General features: G+C 43.2%; 1 protein-coding gene and 1 long non-coding RNA gene across 4 annotated transcripts in view; one reads left to right on the plus strand and one right to left on the minus strand.

Moving 5' to 3' along the window:
- The window catches only part of LOC135319746 (uncharacterized), a 35,051-nt gene extending 29,847 nt beyond the window's left edge, over window positions 1–5,204 (plus strand). The window contains exons 3-4 of the long non-coding RNA XR_010378593.1: window positions 3,035–3,275; window positions 5,103–5,204. This is a non-coding gene — a long non-coding RNA (uncharacterized LOC135319746). The remainder of the gene's footprint in view (window positions 1–3,034; window positions 3,276–5,102) is intronic.
- The window catches only part of ACAD10 (acyl-CoA dehydrogenase family member 10), a 35,984-nt gene extending 12,868 nt beyond the window's left edge, over window positions 1–23,116 (minus strand). For all 3 annotated transcript variants that reach the window (XR_004133615.2, XM_064481210.1, XM_010995849.3), the window contains exons 1-12: window positions 23,018–23,116; window positions 18,618–18,817; window positions 16,044–16,192; window positions 14,426–14,620; window positions 11,062–11,220; window positions 10,192–10,351; window positions 8,824–8,965; window positions 7,397–7,465; window positions 5,742–5,923; window positions 3,682–3,832; window positions 2,420–2,565; window positions 1,511–1,684 (exon numbers count right to left, since the gene is read on the minus strand). Coding sequence is in view for 2 of the 3 variants with exons in the window: in XM_064481210.1 (XP_064337280.1) it covers window positions 1,511–1,684; window positions 2,420–2,565; window positions 3,682–3,832; window positions 5,742–5,923; window positions 7,397–7,465; window positions 8,824–8,965; window positions 10,192–10,351; window positions 11,062–11,220; window positions 14,426–14,620; window positions 16,044–16,192; window positions 18,618–18,804 (1,714 nt within the window). In the remaining variant the exon portion in view is untranslated. The remainder of the gene's footprint in view (window positions 1–1,510; window positions 1,685–2,419; window positions 2,566–3,681; window positions 3,833–5,741; window positions 5,924–7,396; window positions 7,466–8,823; window positions 8,966–10,191; window positions 10,352–11,061; window positions 11,221–14,425; window positions 14,621–16,043; window positions 16,193–18,617; window positions 18,818–23,017) is intronic.
- Between the last annotated feature and the right edge of the window lie 54 nt (window positions 23,117–23,170).

Genomic DNA, 23,170 nt, shown 5'->3' on the forward strand with positions numbered 1-23,170 from the left:
CCTGGATTTAAGCATACGTGATGTGTCCCCATCCATGGCAGTTATCATCCTTATTTTATTGGTGCTCTAAGTTTCCTGTCATGAGCAAGAGGGAGTCTCTTCGAGTTGGCTCCTGAGACCTTTAGTTATGACCCTCGTAGTCTTCAACAACCCCCTTCCCTTCTGTATGGCAACATGTTCCAGGCTCATCTTGTAGATATTCTGCCCTAGACCTGAAATCAGCCACTTCTCCAAGGAGTCCTGGTTCCTTTTGATGAGAATGGGATTTACAGATTATGATGCAAATAATTAGGGGCATTTAATGCTGCTGGTTTAGTCATTATTTCTAGGTCTTTTTGGTAGATTCTATCTGCTTGCTTTCTACTTGTCTTCCTTCTACACAGGAAATAAACTTTAATCTGTCCTATTTTCTTAAATAATTTAGGACATAGATTATTTCCTTTGCTACCCTATAAAATTTAGAATTAAATCTAATAACATTATGCCAACCTTGCATGTATGTACACGTGAACACTCCATCGGTGACGTACGTGTTTATCCAACCATCAGTTCTAAGTGGTCATACATAGCTTTCTTCCCAAAAGTTCAAACTTGAAAGATACAATCTAGAATATCCTGGTTCAATAAAGTACTTTCCCAGGTACATATAAAGCACCATCCAAGAAAATACAGTAATCTCTTTTCTCCTTCAATTTGGCAACATCTACAATAATTTTAAAGGCACATACATTTAACCCATCAATCCCAATTCTGGGAATTTAGCCTTCAGATATGTTCACATGGGTGTATGAGAAAGGATATTCATCAACCACTCTTTGTGACTGCAAGAATCTGCAAACAATCCAAAGTTACATCAGTAGGGGTAGTGGTTAACTATGTTACAGTACATCCACAATGGAACACTATGCACAAGGGGATGCACTACAGAAATCAAAAAGAATCATGTAGATCTGTACATATGCACATGGAAACCTCTCAGTGAAATATTGTTAAGTGAAAAAAAGCAAGGAATTTGCCTTATGTAATTGTCAAATACATATGTAAGCATTTATATATATACACATACAAATGTTTCATAGGAATTCTTATGCATGTAAAATTTTTAAATCAAGGTACTAAAAATTACACATAGGATGATCACATTTTTATAAAACTTGGAGACAGAGAGAGAGGTGACAGATATGCAGAAAAATTGGGGAGCCCAAGAAGTTCTTAATAATAGCTTTTGTCTTTAAGAAATGGAGCTAAGAAGTGAAATAATTTTATATTCTTCTATATGACTGAATTCTTATCATGTCTGTTTTTAACTTTAAAATATTTGTGTACCTTATTTTAATAATTTTAAAACAAGTTTAAGTATTTTCTAAAATATATATATGACGTCATACACTTAATTCAAATGATTGAATTACCTGACTCTTGTAATCTGGCCACAAAAGGGTTTCCGGGCAGAGAAGCCCCTTGGCTGTGACTCAGACCCCTAGGCCAACTCTCCCAGGTGCCCCCTTACCTGTGAGGGAGCGTTTGTAGACCCCCTGCAGGATTGCGGCTATGCGGAAGAAGGAGAAAGCCAAGTAGAAGTTCCAGTTCTCGGTGGGAGAGATCCCCATGTGAAGACAGTACATCCTGAAATACTCCTCTACAGTCGGGATTCCCAGATCCGTCAAATCACAGTCACTCAAACCTGAGGTGACAGACAGAGTCAGGACTGGGCAGTGACGCCACACTCCCCTGTGGCCGCCAAGTATTTAAATTCTGAAAATTACTCTGGCCCTTGGAAGTTGGCTTCACAACTAGTTCAAAGGGTTCTAGCTCATTATTTCAGGCTGGCTGGAATCCAAGCTTGAAGCTATTGTTCACAAATTGGCTCTTAAAAGTTTCAGACTAAACTGGCAGTAAAGGAAGGAAGGCAGGGCCTTCACCTCCAACAGGACCACAGTTCAGCATTATCTTCTATCTGTCATTTGATAAAAATGGTATTCAAAGACCTCGCCAGATTATTAAAAAGATAACTACAACAAATAAAAACGTTTACAGATTTCCTTCATTTGTAACATTCTGATGGTTTAGAAGCATGTAACGTAATTCTGTTCCTAGGAATTTACCCTAGGAGTAGACTTTATATCCAGGCAAAGATATTGCTACAAGGATATTCACTACCTTTTTTGTGGGAGGAGAGGGAAGGTAATATAAAAAAGGAAGCAAAGATCCATACAGGAATCAAACCAAATGTCTTGATTAAGTTAATTCTGTAACAATTCAATCCTATGCTGTCATTAAAAATCAAGCTGTAGAAGAAATACTGAATATCTCATTTTTCACGAAGCAGCCCAGTCACAAACTATTTCAGCCGAGTTGGCCCCCAGGCTTTGAGAGTGGAGCTGGCGCCACCCCTCGCACCCCCAGCAGCAGCTCCTACCTGGCTGAATGGGAAACCCGGAGGGCAGGTAGTGAGCCAGGCAGCTGTAGGCCACATCCGCAAGGGGGTCGCCTAAGGTAGAAAGTTCCCAGTCCAGGACAGCAAGCACCTCGTTCTTTTCCGGATGGAACAGCAGGTTGTCCAGTCTGAAGGAGCCAAGGAAGGAATGGAGACAGTGCTAAGAAACTTATCAATCACTAGGGTATACTCTGTGCTCGGCGTCTTGCGTTGTCCCTGCAGACACACTCCCCAACCCTCTGGCCCTGTGTGCCCTGGGAGCCTGTGTGGGCTGCGTCCACCAGCTCCCTGGCCTTCTGGCTCAGTCGGGCTCAGCCAATGGGGACACCAGCAGGAGAGTGGACGAGTGCCTGCTTATGAATTCCCTCACCTCCCTCTTAGCAGACAGCCCAGGGATGGTTGTGTTTCTCTCCCGAGGGCCACAGCTTTGGTCAGGCAGCCCTCTCCACATAGCCACCCTCTCTGGATTTGGATCATTTCTCCTTCCCTGAGGAGTTTTAAAACAGGTCTGCAATACTTTGACACTCCTGCCACAAAAGGAAGAGTCTAGTCCTTCACCCTTTGCAGTATCTCATGTCTAACAATTATTTAACACAGGTGGAAATGGTGCTGAGTGACTCCCAAGACGAGGACAGAAGAGGTGACCAGCTCCCACCCACCCCTCTCTCTCTCGGAGCACACAGCTTTGCAGCCCTGAGCCACCAGGAAGAAGCCCAGCTACCCAGAAGCTACTGGAGACACCATGTGGGAAAGAAACCACAGAGACAGAGAGAGAGGCCAGGGAGCCCGGCTGTTCACTTCTTCTCCGCCCTGTGCAGGCGTGTGAGCGAGGCTTCAGGTGAGTCTAGCCCCCAGCCTGAGAGCCACCCCAATGGCTCAAACAAGCCATGCTGTCCCTAGACTGCGGACTCAAGAGTGAAATCACCGCTCTCGCTGTTTATGGCCACGCAGTAGGAGTCGTGTGTCACGCAGTGGTTACAGCTGGAGCCTGCGCTTGCACCTTCGGACCTGGGGGTGGTACTGACTCCGCTGCTGCACGGGCCAGCCCCCCATCACCGAGAATGATTCGGCCCCAAATGTCAATAGTGCCAAAGCTGCGAAACCCTGCCTTCAAGAGGGAGAGTCTGTATCGTGGATAATTCTCATCCGTAAATTGGGCAAAGACCAGCTGCCAACTTCCCCTTCCAATGCCCTTCCCATCACTTTCCACATCTAAACATCAGCCCTCCCCACGCCGTGTCGACCTGAAGTCCCCATGCACCACCGTGGTCCTCTGCTGCCTGGGGAGGTGGAGCGGCAGCCACTCGATGAGCCTTTCCATGGCTGGGATGGCGCTCGTCTCCGAGGCTCGATACTGTTTGATCCATGTTTGCACCTGGCGTGGAATATAGTCCCCTGAGGGAAAGAGGATTAGAAAGTGATGTGCCAGTTCAACACCCTCCAGAGGGTTGGAAAATCAACCAGTGCAGTGAAACCCTTTGAAATGCTCTTGGCATCACCTTCCCATGACTGGAGAACTTCCCACATGGTACTCCTGCCCCCTCAATGTGGAAGCCCCTGCTGACTTGTACTTGGCTGGATCCCTGTGACCTGGGCATTGTTTCCAGCCACAGGGCCTCCAAGCCTGATCCCTGGCCTTCTCACAGATCCTGTGAACTTCCTAACAGCCTTTACTAAATCCCTTTTTGACTGAACAACAGTGGTTGGCTAAGAGTATGGACTCTGGGGCTGGACTGGGACTGCCGGGGTTTGGTTCCCAGCTCTGCCATTCTCTAACTGTGCAATCTCAGGCAGGTTACTTAACCTCTCTGGGCCTCAGTTTCCTCATTGATGAGATGCTCCTCATAGAGTTGTTGGGAGGATAAAATATGTAAAGCCCCTGCAACTGTTCCTGGCATAAGTACCACATGAGTATGTGCTGTTATTCAGATGTTTGCTGAGAAACTCAAGAGTTACCACAGCTGAGGAGCTTGGAAGTTACATCTGGGATCATAAACTGGAGGGAGCTCTGGACTCACCTGGCTCATAGTCAAGGTTTTCAACTGATTTAGCCTCTCTAAGCCTCCACTGCTTCACCTGTACAAGGAGTGTACTGACACCCAAATTCCGGCGGACTGTTGTGAAGGGCAGATGAGATCTATATAACATGCCAAACACTGAAGGCTGCTCAATGAATAGTGACCATTATTATTGTCACTGTTACTTGCTTTCAGTTGACAGTTATTGTCACTATTATATAATTAATAACAATAAACAACATGTCAGGTCCCTGGCTCTAAGCCAAACCCTCATTCCTCGTCTGAGAGAAAACTGGTCCCCAGAGACTTGAAGACAAGGACAGAGGGACTGGGCTCCTCCCGTGGAGTCCCCTGCGCTTGGGGCATCCAGACTGCCGCCCTTCGGAGAATCCAGCAGGGCTGTCAGAGGTGGAGGTCAAAATCCACAGGAATTTAACTCAAAACAAATCGCACCTAATTTAGAACTTCCAGTTTTTGGTATTGAGGGGGGTGTGATTAGGATTTATTGATTACTATGGAGGTACTGGGGAGTGAACCCAGGACCTTGATGCATGCTAGGCATGCGCTCTACCAGCGAGCTATGCCCTCCCCTCTGCCCATTTTGTAATCTCATCAGCAGTGTTGTTCATTTCTCTTTGTTCTGGCAGGATAATGAAAGCCCTTGCGAATGCTGGAGTCCCTGTGCCCCAAGTTCTTGACCTCTGTGAAGATTCAAGGTAAGTTAGCAAAAGCATGGAGACAATTGTGATGGTAGTTATAAAACTGTGTGTTTGTCAAAATCCATAAAATGCTACACTTCAATACACCTGATTTAAAAGGAAAAAAAAACTTGAGAATAACAAATGCTTGTAAGGACAAGGAACAACTAGAACTCTCAGACTAAAAAAAAAGCAGAAACAAACTCTACAAATAAATACCTTGGCATGAATTGCATCGTAAATATCTGTCCCTACTGAAAAGAATATTTAGAGGAAAGAGTGAAAAACAGAGAAGAAAGTACATGTTATAATACCTTTGGCTGGTATCAGAAAAAAGAAAGTGTCAAGTGATATAATGAGATAAAAGTTGCAGGAAGATTCCTCAGTCCATGAATGGATTTATCTCAGGACAAGATGTCTCCATAAGCGACACCTTCATTTTAATGAAACTGGATTTCCAAGAAGGAATCTAACAAGCCCACCTCCCTTAGCATACTGTTGGCCTGTCAACCTCTGACATGATGCAAATCCTGAAGCACAGGCACCAGAGGAAACAGCAGCGCGACAGGTAAGCGGGCTCATGCTCACCGTGTTTCCCATAGTCCTCCAGGCCCGCGGCCTTGATGTCCACACTATGAATGTTGCACAAGACTCTGTTCATGGCAGTGTAGATGGCCCGCCTCTGGCTGGGCTCCAAGCCAGGCAGAGAGGGGTCTTTGTAGATGACGCCTGGGCAGTACTCCATCAGATAGAAGGGGGTGCCGATGACCCTGGGAGGGACACCGACAGGGTGCTTCAGTGGCTGGTGACGTAGCAGGCTGTTAGTCATGGCACTGCTCTTTCTGTCCTGTGTGTACGCTTTGAGTGCTGGGTAGGAGTTCAGGCCCAAAGTACTGGAAACTCCCTTTTTCCTTTGTACATAAGCACAGGGGCTTAGCAGCACTCCTTCTCCAAACCAATCCACACACACAGCCCAGTCTGCACTTCCTTGCCAGCATGCCTCTCTTCTCTTCCGTCCACTTATAGAAATTGGCATGGGATTAAGTGTGATAATATAGGAAAGCAGCAGCATGTTGAGAGGGGGGTTTGGAGTCATACAGAACCAGGTTATCTCCAACCTCTGCCCCTTCCTGGCAGTGTAATCCTGAGAGACTTACAAAGCCTCTCTGAGCTTTGTTTTTCTTAATCTGTAAAGCTTCAAAGCGCACTTATGAGAATTAAGGGAGCAAATATATAGGGAGTATTTGGCTCCAATGATAAATATCCCTTCTTCTTATCGATGTTATTTATTTACATCAGCATCCAATAGTATGAATGGCATATAGACCACCGTGAAGTATTAAGGTTACACCACAAAATTTCATTAATCCACCTTTCAGTCATTAGAAATCAGTTTACTTCTCTAAAAAGTTATTTTAAAAATTTTACCATTATAATTATTTATCTTGACTTGAAGATGGGATTGATAATATATTATTAAATTATTAATAATTATCTTAAGGGTAATAATGCTGCTGTGGTTATGAAAGAAAATGTCTTTATTCTTAGGAGATGTATGCTGCCTGACACTTCAAAAGGTTCAAAAATAATTTATACACATATATAAAAAATATTTATTTATAAAATTATTATATAATTATTTAATGAAATTTAGTTAATTACATTATAAAATAGATATTACTTTATAAAATTATCCTATTATATGACTATTACTATTTCTATACAATTATTTAATACATATAATACACACATACACATATATACACATACACATATATAGAAGCCAAATGTGACAAAATGTTAACAATGTTTTCATCTAGATGAAGTGTGAGTGCTCACTATACTATGTTTTCTTCTTTCAGTTTCTCTGTGTTTCAAATATTTTGTAATTAAAACATTAGGAAAAAAGACACAGACACAAAAAGCATATTACAAAGCAATTCAAAAACAGTTCAGAAAATCCATAATAAAAAAATTAACAAAAATAAGCAACATGAAACTACATGGATATATTTTTTTAATGTTAAAAAAATATTTTTTTGCCAATTCTCATAAAAGCAGTCATTTATCTTTCAGGATAAAGACCTGTGAACTTCTAAGGGAGATTGATATAAAATCTCTTTTCTCTTCTACCCAAATTTTATTTGTCTTTACTCTAGCAAACTAGAGCTGGAGTTAGTATATGGGCTTTCCTCTTCTGTAGCTTAAATATGCAATGGAAAAAAAATAAATCTATACATTACCTTGAATCTTCACAGAGGTCAAGAACTTTGGGCACAGGGACTCCAGCATTCGCAAGGGCTTTCATTACCCTGCCAGAACAAAGGAAAATGAACAACATTGCTGGCTGAAGTGATGAGATGTTCTCAAAATTATTTTTCTTGATGAGGAGGGTATAGCTCAGTGGTAGAGTGCATGCCTAGCATGCACAAGGTCCTGGGTTCAATCCCCAGTACCTCCATATAAACAAACAAACAAACAAATAAATAAATATATAAAACCTGATTACCCCCAAAATTAAAAAAAAATTTTAAATTTTTAAATTATTTTTCTGATTTAAAATTAGTACATGCAGAAATTAAAATGGAATTCTAAAAAAAATTCTAAATAGGGAAAAATCTTTATGTATTAATTTACTCACGAGTGTTACTTATAATAAAAAACTGGAAGCACCCAAAAGATACAGTGATTTTGAAATTATTAAGCAAATCTTCATATAATTACTTGTTGCAACGGTAACAATAATAGTAACAGCTAACATTTTCCGAGTGTTTAGTATGTGTTACGAACTCTAATAAATGCTTTGAATGTATCATTAATTCAAAGCATTCTCACAGTTTTGTGTTATGTTACTATTAGGATTCCCATTGCCCAGTGACACACAACTAGTATGTGAGTGATGGAGTCTGGCTTCACACCCAAGGACAGTAGGATTCCACAGCCCTGTCTTAATGATTATGCTATTACTACAGCCAATAAAACAATGCTGATAATAAAATGAAAATGTGCATGATAAAATTTTAATGAAACGATACATAGTAAACTATATACTACTTAAGCAACTATACAGAGTAATATATTAACTATGTACTTTTTTAAAAGGCGTATGCGTTGAAACAAAAATATTGGAAAGGAACACATCAAAATGTTTACCATGGTCATGTTTTCAGGGGCCCAAATAATGTCACCAGGACCTATTCATTCTCTCTCTCCATCTCTCAGTATATCTTTCCTTGATAACCCCAGTGAACATGCCAGCATACCTCCAGAGATGGACTACTTGACCCAATATGGGTTTTAGGTTTGTTCTTGAACCAGTCACTGTGATCGAGAGGATGCATTGTTCAGATTGGTCAAACTGGGTCTTGTGCCCATCCCTGGAATCACAGTTAGGTCAGTCTCATCCAAACCATGTGGACCTACACTAAGGGACAGCTGTTTCCCCAAAAAAGGTCTAGGTATTACTATCAGAACATCTCTTCAGGTAGAGAAGAGAGAAAACAAATTCCTGAATAAGGTTAGGGGGCATGATCTTATTTGAAATAATTTTGGAGAGTCATACTTGTAGTTTTAAATGTCTCAAGGCACTTTAATGGAGGGCTGACTTAGCTCAGGGGCTGAGCTGCAGAGGCTGGGTGGGGCCAGCAGGCCCTGGGCTCTAAGAATTTACCTGAACTCCCTCTCAATTGCATGGGCAGATGGAAGGAGCGTCCCCGGGGGTTTCTTCCTCAGAACCAGCTGGTGGTTAGCCAGCTTGATGTAGTAGGTTGGATTTGACTGCCCGTGATCAAACTGGAGGAGTTCCAATGGGCCTGCAAGTTTGAAAACGAGGAAGACTCAAACCAGCTCTGGAGGACAGATCTGAACAGACATTCTTCGAATGAGTGCTGCATTTGGGATGCAGAGCATCCTGATCTGGGATGCACTATAAGGAAAGCACCTCCTCCCTGCGTACCAGATGTGACTGGGTCTCAGGTATACCCTGTCACACTACAGTGTGGCAAAGTTCACTGGATTCACACCACAATTTTCACTTTGTGCCGGTGTCCAGTTTTGTCCTTCTTGCCAACTCCTGCTCCATGAAGAAAAGCTTTTTAGTTCTGTTTATCAACCGCAAGCGCAGTCATGGCAACCCATCTGGCTAAACAGAATGCTTCAATCCGAGGACGAAAAATGCCCTTGTGCGTCCCTCAGCCCATACTCGGCCACACCACGCCCAATGCTGGCGTGACAGCTGGAAAGAGCTAAGCAGAGGCCTGCAGCTCAGGCCGAAGCTGCTTTCAGGAGATGCGACTTCCCACCCCAGCAGGCTGAACCCTTGCGGCTTCCTTAAAGAAACAGCCTAGATAACCCTCGGCTTCACAACTAGACTGAACTCTACACACAGATTCATTTCAGTTGGTAAGAAGAGCAGGACAAGGGAGTTTGCCTGAGTTAGTGGTGTGGTCACAAAGGGCCCCTCAGATCTGAAGAGGCTCTAAGCACAATCTGATCACTGGAAAACATTCTCACATGAAGCTGCACACAAAAAGCCTTTTTCAGGGATCAAATAGATGAGGCCAACCTTTTATCACCAGATAGAAATTTCGTCAAAAGCTCATGAAGCACCTGTTATTCTGAAGGTGGAATGTGGAGAATGAGAGAAGGAATTTTGAAGAGATGGAGACAACTTAACACTTTGAAATTCGCGCAGCGCTGAAGTCACCTTCACAAAACAAGCTGTCATCTCAAAAAATTGGAACCACTCCAATGCCCCAGACACATGCTGCAGTCTCCAAGTGCCGCTCCTCCGTGACAGCCCTTTGCAGGTGACAGCCACCACACTGCACTCTCAGGTGGAAGAAGGGCCAAGTACACTTTCCAGGACCCATAAAAAAGGAGGTTAATGCTTTTTCCCATGCAGAACTGAGAGAAGCTCTCAGATCCGCTGGACCCAGTGGCTGTTTTCTTCACCCCGTGGCATCTATGTCTCAGAGGGACCGAAAGTGAGACCCTGACTGAATGCCTAGCCTTTACCAAAATTCAGACACTTAAATACCTGTGGTCTGGGTCCCCAGTAAGTCTCTGAGGTACTTCTCCAAGGAGTCTTTTGGAATTTCCATTGTCTTTCTCACAGGGCGAGTGTTTGGAACAACCTTTCTCAGCATAAAACCCAGAAGAGTTTCCAGTTCCTTTACTGCGGTCTCTGGGTCATTAACCTGGTTTCAAAGAGAACACTGAACATGGACCACAAGTCAACGCTGACCTCTCCTCTTGCCTGTTCTCTAAGAGGGTCATATTTTAGACAAATATTCAAAAAGTCAGTTCTCTGACAAAGGACTTTGGAGCTAGGAGAATCAGCTGCTGAGGAAGCTGTAGAACGAGTTCCCTCCTCCCATTTAATTCCTAACCACATTAAACTTTCTTACCTGCTGGGAAGAGCGCTGGTTAAAAGTCCATCATACTCCCTCATGCCAGGAGGGAATATTACGTAGTAGCATCCACTCTGTCCCTGCGGGCCTGTCAGCTTCATAATGAAAACCCAGACTTATTAAGCTAGATGGAAGCCACCTCTAATGCGGCTTCTCCTGCTTCAAAGCCATGACCTGGGGTGGCCCCTGTGGCTGGTAGCTACTGGCTCCCCACCTAGAACAGCATCACCAGGCCAGTCTGTCAGCCCAACGTCTACAATTACCTGCTGTGTAACTCTTTTCTCAAACTGCCTTCCTAGTACTGTTTGTCTTACTCCCCATTAAAGATACAAGCTGCTAGTCACCTAGATTTCATAATTAATAAAAAACAAAAAGACCAGGGCAGCATGGGCAAAAACCACTAAAGGCAATTCCAACTATGAGTGTAAGAGGACCTCAGAGAAATGCTTACACTAGTGCCTGGCGCACAGTAGGGGTTCAAAGAATAGTGACCATACCTTAATGGTGTGAATACCAAGGCTGGCGGCTGCTTTTAGATTCGGTCCAAGGTCGTCAAGAAAGATGGACTCAGAAGGCTGCAGGCCGAGCCGCTCCAAGCACAGCTTGTATATCCTGGGGTCCGGCTTGCAGACACCTTCCAGGCAGGATTCCACGACCTGAGCGAGGGACAGGAAGGAGAGATGGGGGCCCCTAAAAGTGGTGCTCCTGCACGGGCAGTGGTATATTTTTTTGAAAAGAAGAGCAGGAGGAGGACAGTTGAGATTTGTCATAACAAGTAACTCAAGAGTGATATGATATAAAATGGTGTTGTTTTTTTTAAGTGGGGTGATTTGGAAATATTGGGCTGCAACCTGAGGGAAGACTCAGAAAACCAAAGTCCTGGTTCAGACACAGTGACCTTATTAACTAAGCCATGATGGGCTTCAGATTCCTCATCGATCGAATGGCAACACTAATGACCGTCTTACCTACCTGAATAGTTGCTGTGAAACCTAATGAAACTTGAACGTGTTCCAGAATGACAAAGCACTTTGCTCGTGTTAGGTCACGTGGCTTATACAGAGCAGAAGGAAAGCTATACGTTTCTGCTTCAGGGAAATTATTTTATATTTTTTTTCAGAAAAAATACACTGTTAACTGTTACGAAAAAGACATGACTTTAAAGTCTGTATCTCAGAAGTTAAAAAACAGCCATACTCAACCTAGACAGATAATTCCCACAGGAGGGCTGACACCAAAGAGGTGGCAAAGACAAGGTTCCTTTCATGCAAGGAGCCTCCTGTATCCTGACAGCCTTGCTTCAATGTGCATCTGATATGGAACTGGGGGGCTGCTGACAGCTCAAGGAGAGCCCTGAAAAAGCCACCTTGGTGTCAGGCTACCTCTGATCCAACAACCCCCAGAAGTCCTCTTACACCGTCCCCAAGGCCTTGATCTCTAGCAAAGTGGGCCTAAAACAGCCACAGTGGCCCTCTGATCCAATACCCTCTGGTCCACCCTAAGAACAGAACGAAATCCCTCACTCACTCCTGAAATGACCCTCGCTCTCCAAGACCAAGGCCCAACCTGAGGACCCCGAAATTCCCATCATTCAAGGCTGGAGAACTGCCCTTTCAGGTACATGAATGTCCTGAATAAACTGGACCTCTCTATCTCACTCTTCCTGGTCCGCTAAGGACCTGAATGAGCTAAAGGAAGACAAAGAAGCACCTTCTAAAGAAAACCTCAAAGATGGGCCGCAGAGAAGCCAGGTATTTCAGATGCTAATCAGCAGATGAAGGGGCAGGAAACCAGCACAGCTAGCCCTGCTGAGACCAGAGATGGGGGGAAGCAAGCCCAGGGCAGGGGGCCAAGTCCGACCAGCAGACGGCTCCTCTCACAGGTGATTACATCTTGGGAAAGTGAAAACATTCTTGAGATTTAAGTTGGATAAGAGCCCTGGCCTCTTTCTATTCTATTTTGCAACATACAAAAGTTGTGGTGATGTGTTTTACAACAATGTGAATACACTTAACACTACTGAACTGTACACGTAAAAATGGTTAGGATGGTAAACCTTATCTGATGTGTTCTTTTACAATAAAAAATACGTAAAAATTTTTTTTAATTCAAAGAAAACAGATGAAAAGTGTTTTGAATGTCATATACAGCTCAGCAGAGATGGAGTCCTACAATATATTATTGGAGATTTAGGAAAAGCCTCCAGTGATGATGGAGATCACAGGAGTAGTTACACTAGCTGTTTGCTTTTCAATTTTTTTTTTTAATTTTCCACCTTATAGCTTCAGAGAACAAAAACATAAACTATGATCTTGAGAAAATGGATTTTGAAAACTCCAGGTCTCCTGCAGCCCTAATATGAAAACTCATCAGAAAAGCTGTTGGTTGACAACTTTGTAAACTGACTATACTTCAATAAAAATTTAAAAAAAAGAAAAGAAAAGCTGTTGGAAAGCACATGTCAGAGAGCCTGTGAAGTCTGAATAAACTAGTCCATTGTTTTAAGGAAGTTTACAGGTCTTCTAAATAGTTGACAGGCCCAGTTGTGAGCCTGGGCAACTTAATTTGTCCACATGAAGATTATCCTGACAGCCACACCAGATGGAAGGAAATTTGGAAAATAATCACAATGTATTGAATACTTAACTGTGTGCCAGGCACTATGCAAAGTGCTTTGCATGCAGTATTCTCTGGGATCTGCACAGCAACCCTAAACAAAGAAACTGCTATTCCTGAAGAAACTGAGGTTCAGGGACTCAAAGCCACCACCCATAGCAAGCTGTGTAGACAGGATTCAAACCTGCAGAGGTCCCTGATCACTCCAGAGAAGGATGCTTGGAGAAGGGCTGTGCTGGGGGTGGGAAGCGGGGCGAACTCTGTCTCTGACAGGCTTTCTACGAGGAGGAGGACGGAGGAGTGGAAGGTGAAAACAGCATTAGTTCGGAAGGTTAATTTCCAACCCTTGTGCTCTGAATTTCTGCTTGTCAACTGGACTAGATTTTATGTTCTAAAATAGCAGTATCCAATAGAACTTTCTACAATGACGGAAACGCTGTATCTGCCCTGACTAATATAGTAGCCACTAGCCACATGTAGCGACTGAGCACTTGAAATGTGTGTATTCCAGAGGGCCGGGTTTGTGCCTGTCACGCTGAACACGGGGTCCCTTCACACCTGGCCCGTGCCCAGCACTCAGTAACTGCTCAGTAAGAATCTGGTTTCCTGACTGAGTGAAGCTTCAGCAAGTTATTTATCAATAGTTCATATCCATCCCAGGATAACGTTCTATATTCTCCTAGGGAACTGGGGACTCTCGCCGAAGCAACCTTCTGGCACAGAAGGCCACCTCCTGACACAGTATCTTCTCAGGTACTCTGACATCTAGCCCTTCATGCTCTGTCCCATTCAGTGGCCACTGGCCATGTGATTATTTATTTACATTTCAGTTAATTAAGATAAAATAAAAACAGTTCCTCAGTGACACTACCTACATTTCAAGTGCTTAATAGCTATATGTGACTAGTAGCAACCATACTGGATATTTCCATTGCTCCAGTAAGTTTTTGTGAACAGCGCTGGTCAAAGGATTAATGCCACAGAAATAGAGGGCCACATGGTTGGTCTTTGAAGAGCAAAGGTCCAAGGACCCATTAGCATGTGAGGGCTGACAGAAGTACATGTGCTAGCTTATGACTAAGGTTCAAATCCAGAATGTAAGGGAGTCTCTAAAGGGGAGGTTTCAACCAGTTACCAAATCCCATGAATGTCTGACCTTGCTAAGAGCTCAGTGTATTTTAATGCTGCATCTTGAAGCAAAGACAGAGATTTGATTCTGATTGTTCTGGATCACTTCGAGCTTACCACGTCAAACTGTTTCCGGTCCAGGGGCAAAAAGCTTTTCCCATCGGGAAGATAAAAGTTATTGCTCAGGACTGCAGTTTGAAGGCCTCTTGCTCGAATTTGAGTTATGGCCTCAGTCATCACTGGGAACTGCTTCGCCACTCGCTCACTGGTCAGCAGAGAGAAAAAGGAATCCACAGGCACGGAGGTCCTTGACTAAGAATGGGGGTGGGGGGGGAGGGAGACCAGCAATCATTAAGAGTGAGAACAGCTTATGACTAACAGAGAAAAATACATATTCCTGGCTTCCTACCACGACTTGGTCATAAGAGACCAGGCCTTTGGCTGGCTGCCTAAAGGATACTGTGTCCCTCGGCCCTTGAGCAGACCTCTGCATATAAGGCTGTAAAAAGGGACTTGGAATTAGGGTTACAATAGTGAGGGAATGCAGCCATTTATATTAGTATTCCAGTTAAGTGAGTTCTTTATGTCACTCACCCATTGTCAGTTTTTAAAGTATCAATACTGTGAGAGGATGCATTAAACTCTAAATGTGTATTAAGCAGATGTAATTTAATTTTTAATGATCCGGAAGACATTTAATGATTTTGTATTGCCTCAGCATCACCATTGTGAACTGAACTTTTAGTTTCTGATCAGTTTTTGTGTTTTTAAATTCAATCTGTGTTGGTTTTGAAAACTCTTATTTTATCATGTCCAAAATCTGCAAAGGCAAGTCTGCTATTTTACTTACACACACACACACTTAGCAACAGCTTTATCGAAATACAATTCATACACCATACAATTCACCCATTTAGACTGTACAATTTTTTTAATACATTCACAAAGTTGTATAACCATCACTACAGTAAATTTAGAATATTTTCATCACCCTAAAATGAAACCCTGTACCCAAGAGCAGTCACTACCCAGTCCCCCACCAACCCCCAAAACTCCCAGTCCTAGGCAATCCCAATTCTACTTTCTGTTTCTATAGATTTACCTATTCTAGATAGTTCATATAAATGGAATCATATGGTATGTGGTCTTTTGTGACTGGCTCTTCTTTCACTTAGCATAATGTTTTCAATATATATATGCATGTTGAAATATAATTACTTATGTACTTATTTTTAAATTGTGGTAAAATATACATAACATAAAACTTACTATTTTAACCACTTAAGTACAGTTGAATGGCATTAAGCACATTCATTTTTGTGTAACTATCACCACCATCCAGCCATAGAACTTTCTTTACTATATTTAAAATTCTATTTTACCAGGGTTATTGTGAAGATTATGTGAGTTAATATAAATAAAGAGCTTAATACAATGCATAGTACGGAGAAAAGGCTGGATACCATCACTGTTTTAAACAAGCTTTCTGATCAAAGCCATTGTGTGACAACTCTAATTTCAGATGAACAACAGCTGATGTAAGGCTTAGTAAGTAGCATTTTTTTATTCATGCAGTTAGAGAGGAGTATCTGGGGATGGAAATAGCTTAAAAACTTATAATGGGTTATTAGGTTTTTCCTTCTTTACTTGTGGTTTAAGCAACTTAATGGATGAGTGTTGCATCCACTACTCTAGGCAAAAAGAATATGGAAATTCAAGTATGTTTATCACTTACAATTTCAGAGCAAAGTCTCCCAAATTCTTGTAAGAAATCCTCTGTTTTTATCTCTGCTCTCATAAATTTCATCCAGGGCCCATTTTCGCCACCTGAGATGAAGGCCTTCAATATAGTTCCGGAAGGGATTTGATTTTGTACCTCCCATTCTATTGGAAGTAAAACACTCGGTAAGTGAAATAACAGATGGACAAATGGCTGGGGTTTGGGGACCAGGGGAATTACCATGCCAGTTCCTGTGGCATCACTGTGGTCCAAGGTGGGTTCTATTGGGAATTCTGAGAATTCTTTTAGCACTGACTATTCAATAAATGAGACTGGCCTGAGTTTCAAAATGGGAAAAATTAAATTAAATCCCTGTTTCACACATCATCACAGGAATAAATTCCCAACAGATTAAATATCCAAATCAGAAACATAACACTCTAAAACTTAAAAACAACACAGAACATCTTTATGAACTTGACTTTCTTAGCCAAGAGTTACGAAGAAAAACACTTTTTATGATGATTTTGCTGACATCAAAAATGAAAACTGTGGTATAGCAAAAACATTATCAATAAAATAAAAGGGAAGCCCCAGAATGGAGAAATACTTGCAAATTATGTAACAGACGAAAAAGGTTATTATTGCAAAACAACAACAAAAAATGAGCAATTCACAGGAAGGGAAAACTGAATGACTAATTAACGTATGAAAAAAAGCTCAACCTGAATATTAAAATAACATACAGAGGTAAAAAACCAAGAGACAGCTTCTTCAGCCATCACACTGACAAAAATTAAACAGTCTGATCATATTATTTTCCCTGAATACAATGATAAAGTGTTTGAGCTGTGCTCTGAATTTTTTGTCATGTGCATACTAAATTTATAGTAAACCAGTAGCTTAAATCAGAGCCTGGCAAACTTTCTGAAAAGGGCCAGAAACGGACGCTATGTAAATGAATGGGCATGGCTGTGTTCCAAAAAACTTCATTTTTATGGACACTGAAATTGGAATTTTGCATAATTTCCACACACCACAAAATATTATTCTTGTTTTGACATTTTGTAACTATTTCAAAACATAAAAACCATACTTGGCTGCTGAGCTATACAAAAAACCATACAACGAGCCAGATGTGGCCCACAGGCTGTAGCCAACTGAGCGCTCTCTGGCTTAAATGTGAAAAAAAATAGTAAGTATGGTATTTGAGGTGATCATAATGCTAGTGTTTGCTTATCAAGTGACCCTTTGCATAGGTCACTTTAAATAAAAGATGTTAGGAGTTCCAGTCAAGGAAAAACAAGGAGAAAGTAGAAGGTATTACCACTTTGTTCATTTTCCATCTGACATGTTTTCTGAGCCAGCTCTGAGCTGAAACTGGAAAGGTGATGTGACTATATCCCAGACCTGGGGTCCTAGGTTCTAAGAGCCCCACAGCAGAGATAGGAAATTAGGTGGCTGATAGGATTTGACAGGTGGAACAAGATAGAGATCTAAACTCAGGTAGAGGCAGTGGCAGTGGAGAATAGATATTCTGGAGGAAGTCAAGAAAATTCCCGCCCGGTGATCTTTATGTTCTCTGTGAAAGAAGAGATTCAGCTGTCTGCCAAGTATGAAGGTTTGGGGTGGGAGGGTATGATGACTTCTGGGGGAGTTTGGTACAGTCCTGTGGTAAATATGAGAGGAATGAGAGTAGAGGAATAGAGAGGCTGAGGGCGACGCTACAATTGGAGCTTAAAAAAAAGCTCACCTAACTGGTTTGCATAGCTGGATAATTTTTCACCCAGAATCACAGAAAACCTGAACTTGGGTGTTTTTAGCCTGGAAAACTGTCCAACCAGCCACCAGTATAGGTCAAAAGGACAGGGACAGCTGTTTGGTCTTTTTCCTTTCCTGCTGGCTGGAATGACAATGTGATGGCAGGAGGTGAAGCAGCCAACAGAGACCCATAAGGTACTCACAGCAGAGCAACACAAAACAAAGAACCCAAGGCCCTGATATCACACAGCAACATACTAGCCCCAGACCACAGACCTAGTTTTCATATAAAAGAGAAATAAACTTCTGTCTTCTTCAGTCACTCTCGTTAAGAGGGGCTGACAAAGAAAGGATCAGAGACTAGAAGTTTGATCTTGTAGGTGCAAAAGCAGGTTTTGGGAGGTGGATGGAAGAAAGAAGGTTGTGATCAAAGCAGGATTTCAGCATTCAGAAGTAGTTCTCAGGGATAGGTAGTTAAACTCTACCAGTAACAGCAGTAACAGTGGCAGCTCATAAGTAATTGAGAATTTAAGATGAGCCAAGCACTCGCTCTGCTCTTCAAGTGCTTTCTCTAGATAATCTCATTTAACTCTCCCCAAACCCCATAGAGGTAGATGCTGTCAATAGCTCTAATTTAATGACTAAGACTCAGAGAAGTTGAATAACTTGCCCAAGATACTCAGCCACTTAGTGTTGCCTGGCATTTGATTCAAGACTAGGAACAGTACCCAATGGGACCACACTGCTGCCCAAATGTTCCTCTCTGTCTCCTCCCACCACCCACCCCAACCTGGGTCACCAAAAGCGAAAACAAAATGACATGCTCACCTGCAGCCACTCTCCCTGGAGAAGGAATGAGAACTCCACCCATGTCAAAAATCACCGCTCTGTACGTGCCGCTTCCAGAATGTGTCCATCGCCGAGCTCCGTGGCGCCTGCGCTGGCCGTGTTTCAGGAAGGCTGCCTTCCAAGCCCGCTGGAGCTGCGAGGACTGGAAAAGCTGCCTTATGCACATGCTGAGGCCGAGGCTGTGGAAAAGAAGGCACAGGGCACAGGGTGCTCCACTGCCCCCAGTCCAGACATCTGCCCTGATGCTCAGGGTACCACCTGGCCATCTCCACTAACCTCCAACCAGCGCTTCAGACCACGACCAGAACTGAACTTGTTACCGAACAAAAGTTTGTGTACCTGACGCACTGTGAGGCCAAACTGAAACGTCGGGGTCTGGAGCAGAGAGAGGTTTATTGTAGGGCCAAGCAAAGAGGACAGGCAGGTCAAGGTCAGAAAAACCTGAACTCCTAAGTGATTTGGAGGGGAATAGTACCCATAGGCAAAATTTGGGGTGAGTGACTTTCTTCTGATTGGCTGGTGGAGAGGTAACAGGATGGTGCTCCAGGAGTCCTGTGCTCAGCCTGAAGTTGCCACCCTCCACCTGGTTCCTGCAGAATAACTCAAAGATATTGTTTTATATATATATATATATTCCTTGAGGAGGAACCAGGACCCTGCCCCAAGGCTGCACTGTTGTTTCTTGACTGTTCCTCCCTGGTCTCTGCATTCTCTCTCTTCCCTAAGGGAGCTGTTTAGATCTGCCCTTTGGAACTCAGGAAAGGAGTTCAAAGAGGCTGAATGAAACCTATTTCTTACAAACAAAAAACGGGGGACATGGAAAGGACTTGTATCAGGAAGGACCCTACAGGGTCCTGCTCTGTTTCAAACTCAGTATCTCCGCCCTCCTTGACCACCCCTTTCCTAAGTTCCTTAGATCAGGAGTCCACTAGTCTCCTAGCTGCCCAAGCTAGAAAACTGGATTCACCCGGCTTCCCTCAGTCCCCCAGCTAGACCCCTGCACTCGGGGTGCACTGTGCTGCCAGTCCCTCCTCCAGAAGCTCTCCTTCTACCTCTTTGCACTCTCACTGCCGTTAGCTCACCCACAGAACGTTCCAGCAGCCTCCCAACTGGTCCCCAGGCCTCTTCTCAACCTCATTCCTTCTTCACTCTTCAGTTATCTTTCAAAACTGCAAATCTGATCACATCCTAACCTCCTTTAACTTTCAATGCCTCCCCACTGAAGGTCAAGATAAACTCTGTTCCTTAACCCGCCTGAGAAGGCCATCTGAGATCGGCCTCTCCCCTTTTGGCAGCAACTCTCCCTCGTATTTCACCTTAACCTGGATGATCTGGACACACACATCACCTGCAGCTTCCTCAAACACGTGGTGCTGTCCTCCGGCTTCCAGGCCTTTGCGTATGCTGATTCCTCGGCCTGGAATGCGCCCTTCCATCTGTTACCTGGCTAATTCCAGATTGCCCTTAGGTTGTAGTTTACCTCTCACTTCCTCCGTGAGACCTTCTGGCAACCGGAAAAGACAGATGAGCAGTCTCCCCTGTACCCTCCCGAGATGCCCGATACTCACCTCCTAGCACTCACGATGCCAACACACCATCATCCCCCCTATAGAGCAGGGCAGTGCCCTCCCAACTGGTCTCCATTGCCTCTTTTCTAAATTTACTTTCAAAAAGTTCAGGGATGAAAAATCATACACACACAACTCACATCCATGTATGTAAACATATAAATCTATACACGTGTATATATACATGTGACAAAATGTTCCTAAGTGTTAGTAATGAGTCCATCCAGGTGAAGGGTATATGATGCAGGGTATAGAAGAGATCACTATACTATTCTTTCAACTTTTCTATAGGTCTGAAATAAAAACCTGGGAAAACAAAAACAATTAAAGCAACTTGTATTTGCAGTCAGTTCTGCATGACAGTCTTTAAGCTTCTTATGTGATTTCTACAGTTAAAAATCTTCCCAATAATTTTTTTAAAAAGCTTCCTAAGAGGCAAGTTAGAGTAAAACAGCCTCTTAGAGTTAAGACAGCCTACAGGTTCATGGTCACTTAAGTGCTACCGTAAACGATGTAAGACTCAAAAGAAAGGATTCTTAAGAAGTAAACATTCAAGATTATATAATGTATTTCTTATGTAATTAGAAATTTGCTGAATTGAGGAGTGAATGTTTAAAGGAAGAAAGTAGAAGTTGATTTGCATTTTGGGTTTTACTTCTGTTCCTACCTCAAGGTCAAAGTTAATGATGGAAGGAGAAATTCATTTATAGGCCCTTAACAGTGTCAACAGTTTGTCTGAGGGCTTAACAGTGATGAGAAGTGTCTCATCCTCACTGAAGACACTGCCTTCCTTGTACTCCTGCTAATGGTTAAGTGGGCAACACACCCATGACTAGCTCGCTTCTTCCTTCCAACTAGAGATGGTGGCGCTGACCTAGCCACTTCCCAAGGCTCTCTTCAGAGCAGGATAATGCTGTGATTCTTCATATCTACAGGCCGTGGTACCTGCCCACTGACTGCAAAGCCTTTGCCCACTTTATTTGGGCATAAACTTCCATTCTTTCTTTAACATCACAGCCTTAGCTTTACCTCCTCTAGAGAGACTGTTCTTTTTCCTGGAAGACTCTGACACTAGTTTTTTTTTTTTTTCCCCACTCTCATTGTTTCTTCTCTAGAGCACTTAACCCATCACAGTTATGTATCCATGTCTACTTGCTCCTATAATTGTAAGCTCTGTAAGGAAAGGCCTATCTTATTTCATCTTTGTCTGGTGTGTGTGTGTGTGTGTGTGTGTGTGTGTGTGTGTGTGTGTGTATGTGTGTCTGTCCATCCCCTGGGACCTAGCAGTGTCTAGACACATAGCAGGTGCTCAGTATAAACTGAGTTGGAAGGATGAATAAACTGGATAAATCAGAAAATGAAAGCAGGGGACAGGCATAGTGGTTGGAAGCTATTAAGAACTTTAACAAGTCCAATTTGCTCATCTCTAGCGAATAACTCTAGGTCTCTGGAACTGGCACCTTCCTTTAGTGCCATAAAGAATATCTGTCTTCTCTCTCCCTCTCAGAATAAGACTAGTATAATAATGTAGACTTACTACTTAAATTATGCTTCCATAAGTATGCACACATAGTATATTGTCACATATTAAGGAGATGGTTTAGTAGAAAGTGAGTGTGGCCTCTGGAATCAGACTGCCTGCATTCATATCCTAGCTCTGCCACTTTAGTTAAGTGTGAGACCCTGAGCAAGTTACTCTCTCTGAGTCTCAGGTTCCTCCTCTGTAAAATGGAAATAATCATAGTACCTGTTCCATGAAGTTGTTACCATTATATGAGATAAAGTATGTAAAGCACTCGTTAGTAGCTAGCACACCACTAAATATTATCTACTACTGTAATGTACTATAAAAAAGTTCACACCAGGTCTCATATGTATAAGTATGTGCATATTGTATATGCACTTTCTCATATATCAGTGATTCTCAACAGGGGTGATTTGGCTCCAAGGGGACATTTGGGAATGTCTGGAGATATTTTTGGTTGTCACCACTTGGGGGGCGCTTCCTGTATCTAGTGTGTCAGGCCAGGGTTATTGCTAAACATCCTATAAAGCGCAGAACATACACACACCCCCCGAAGAATTATTGGGACTCAAAGTGTTAATAGTACAGAGGCTGAGAAACCCTGATACAAACAGTGTGTACTGAAACTATTTCACTGGGTGCAGTCACAAGCTATAAATATCGTATGGTTGTGTGATGCATGTATAGTCCATACACCTACGCACGTCCAGCATGTGCTGTGACGCAGCTTACATATCATGATAGTGTATACCTAGAACACCACCGTGTCAAACATATGCACTGATTGCGGCTCTCCACGTTTATACACTAAAGGCAATCTGAGATGCTGGAAGAAGTGCTTAATCTCAGAAAAACTGATACATACAGAGCCACAGGCTCATTTCATCCTTAGAGCTGTCTTAAGGACATTATCCCAATTCTACGCAAAACCTAGCTCAAGGTCACACAACTGGTGACCAAGGTCATTTCCATAAGAACAGAAATGTACATGATATTCGCCAATGTACCCCCCCACCCCAACAGTCCCCACTCCCCCTGGGCCCTCAGAGGAATCCCCTCTCGGAGCCTCAGCGCAGCTATCTGTAAAGCGTAGCTGACACAAGTAACCCTGCCTTGAGCTAGAGCGAGGGGGTCACACAAGACAAGAGGTAAGCGCTATCCGCAGGGCGCGGGTCCCTCGGACAATTCGGAGAGCCTGCGGAGCCAGACACCCCTCGCCATCAGCTGGGCAGGGCTGAGGGCGAAGCCTCTCGGGTAGATTAAGTCGGGCCTGGGCGCAAACCCACCGATCCGCCTAAGTGGGGCCCAGCGCGGAAGATCCCGGTAGACAGCCTCCTACACGACCTCTTGGTACCCAGTCCGGAAGGGAGCAAGCTCGCCTCCGTGCCGACGCGTCAGTCACGTGGTTTCCTCCGCACCCAATTGGAGCCCGCGTTGCT

The sequence above is a fragment of the Camelus dromedarius genome, chromosome 31 (assembly GCF_036321535.1).
Source record: "Camelus dromedarius isolate mCamDro1 chromosome 31, mCamDro1.pat, whole genome shotgun sequence".
NCBI classification, from domain to species: Eukaryota; Metazoa; Chordata; class Mammalia; order Artiodactyla; family Camelidae; genus Camelus; species Camelus dromedarius.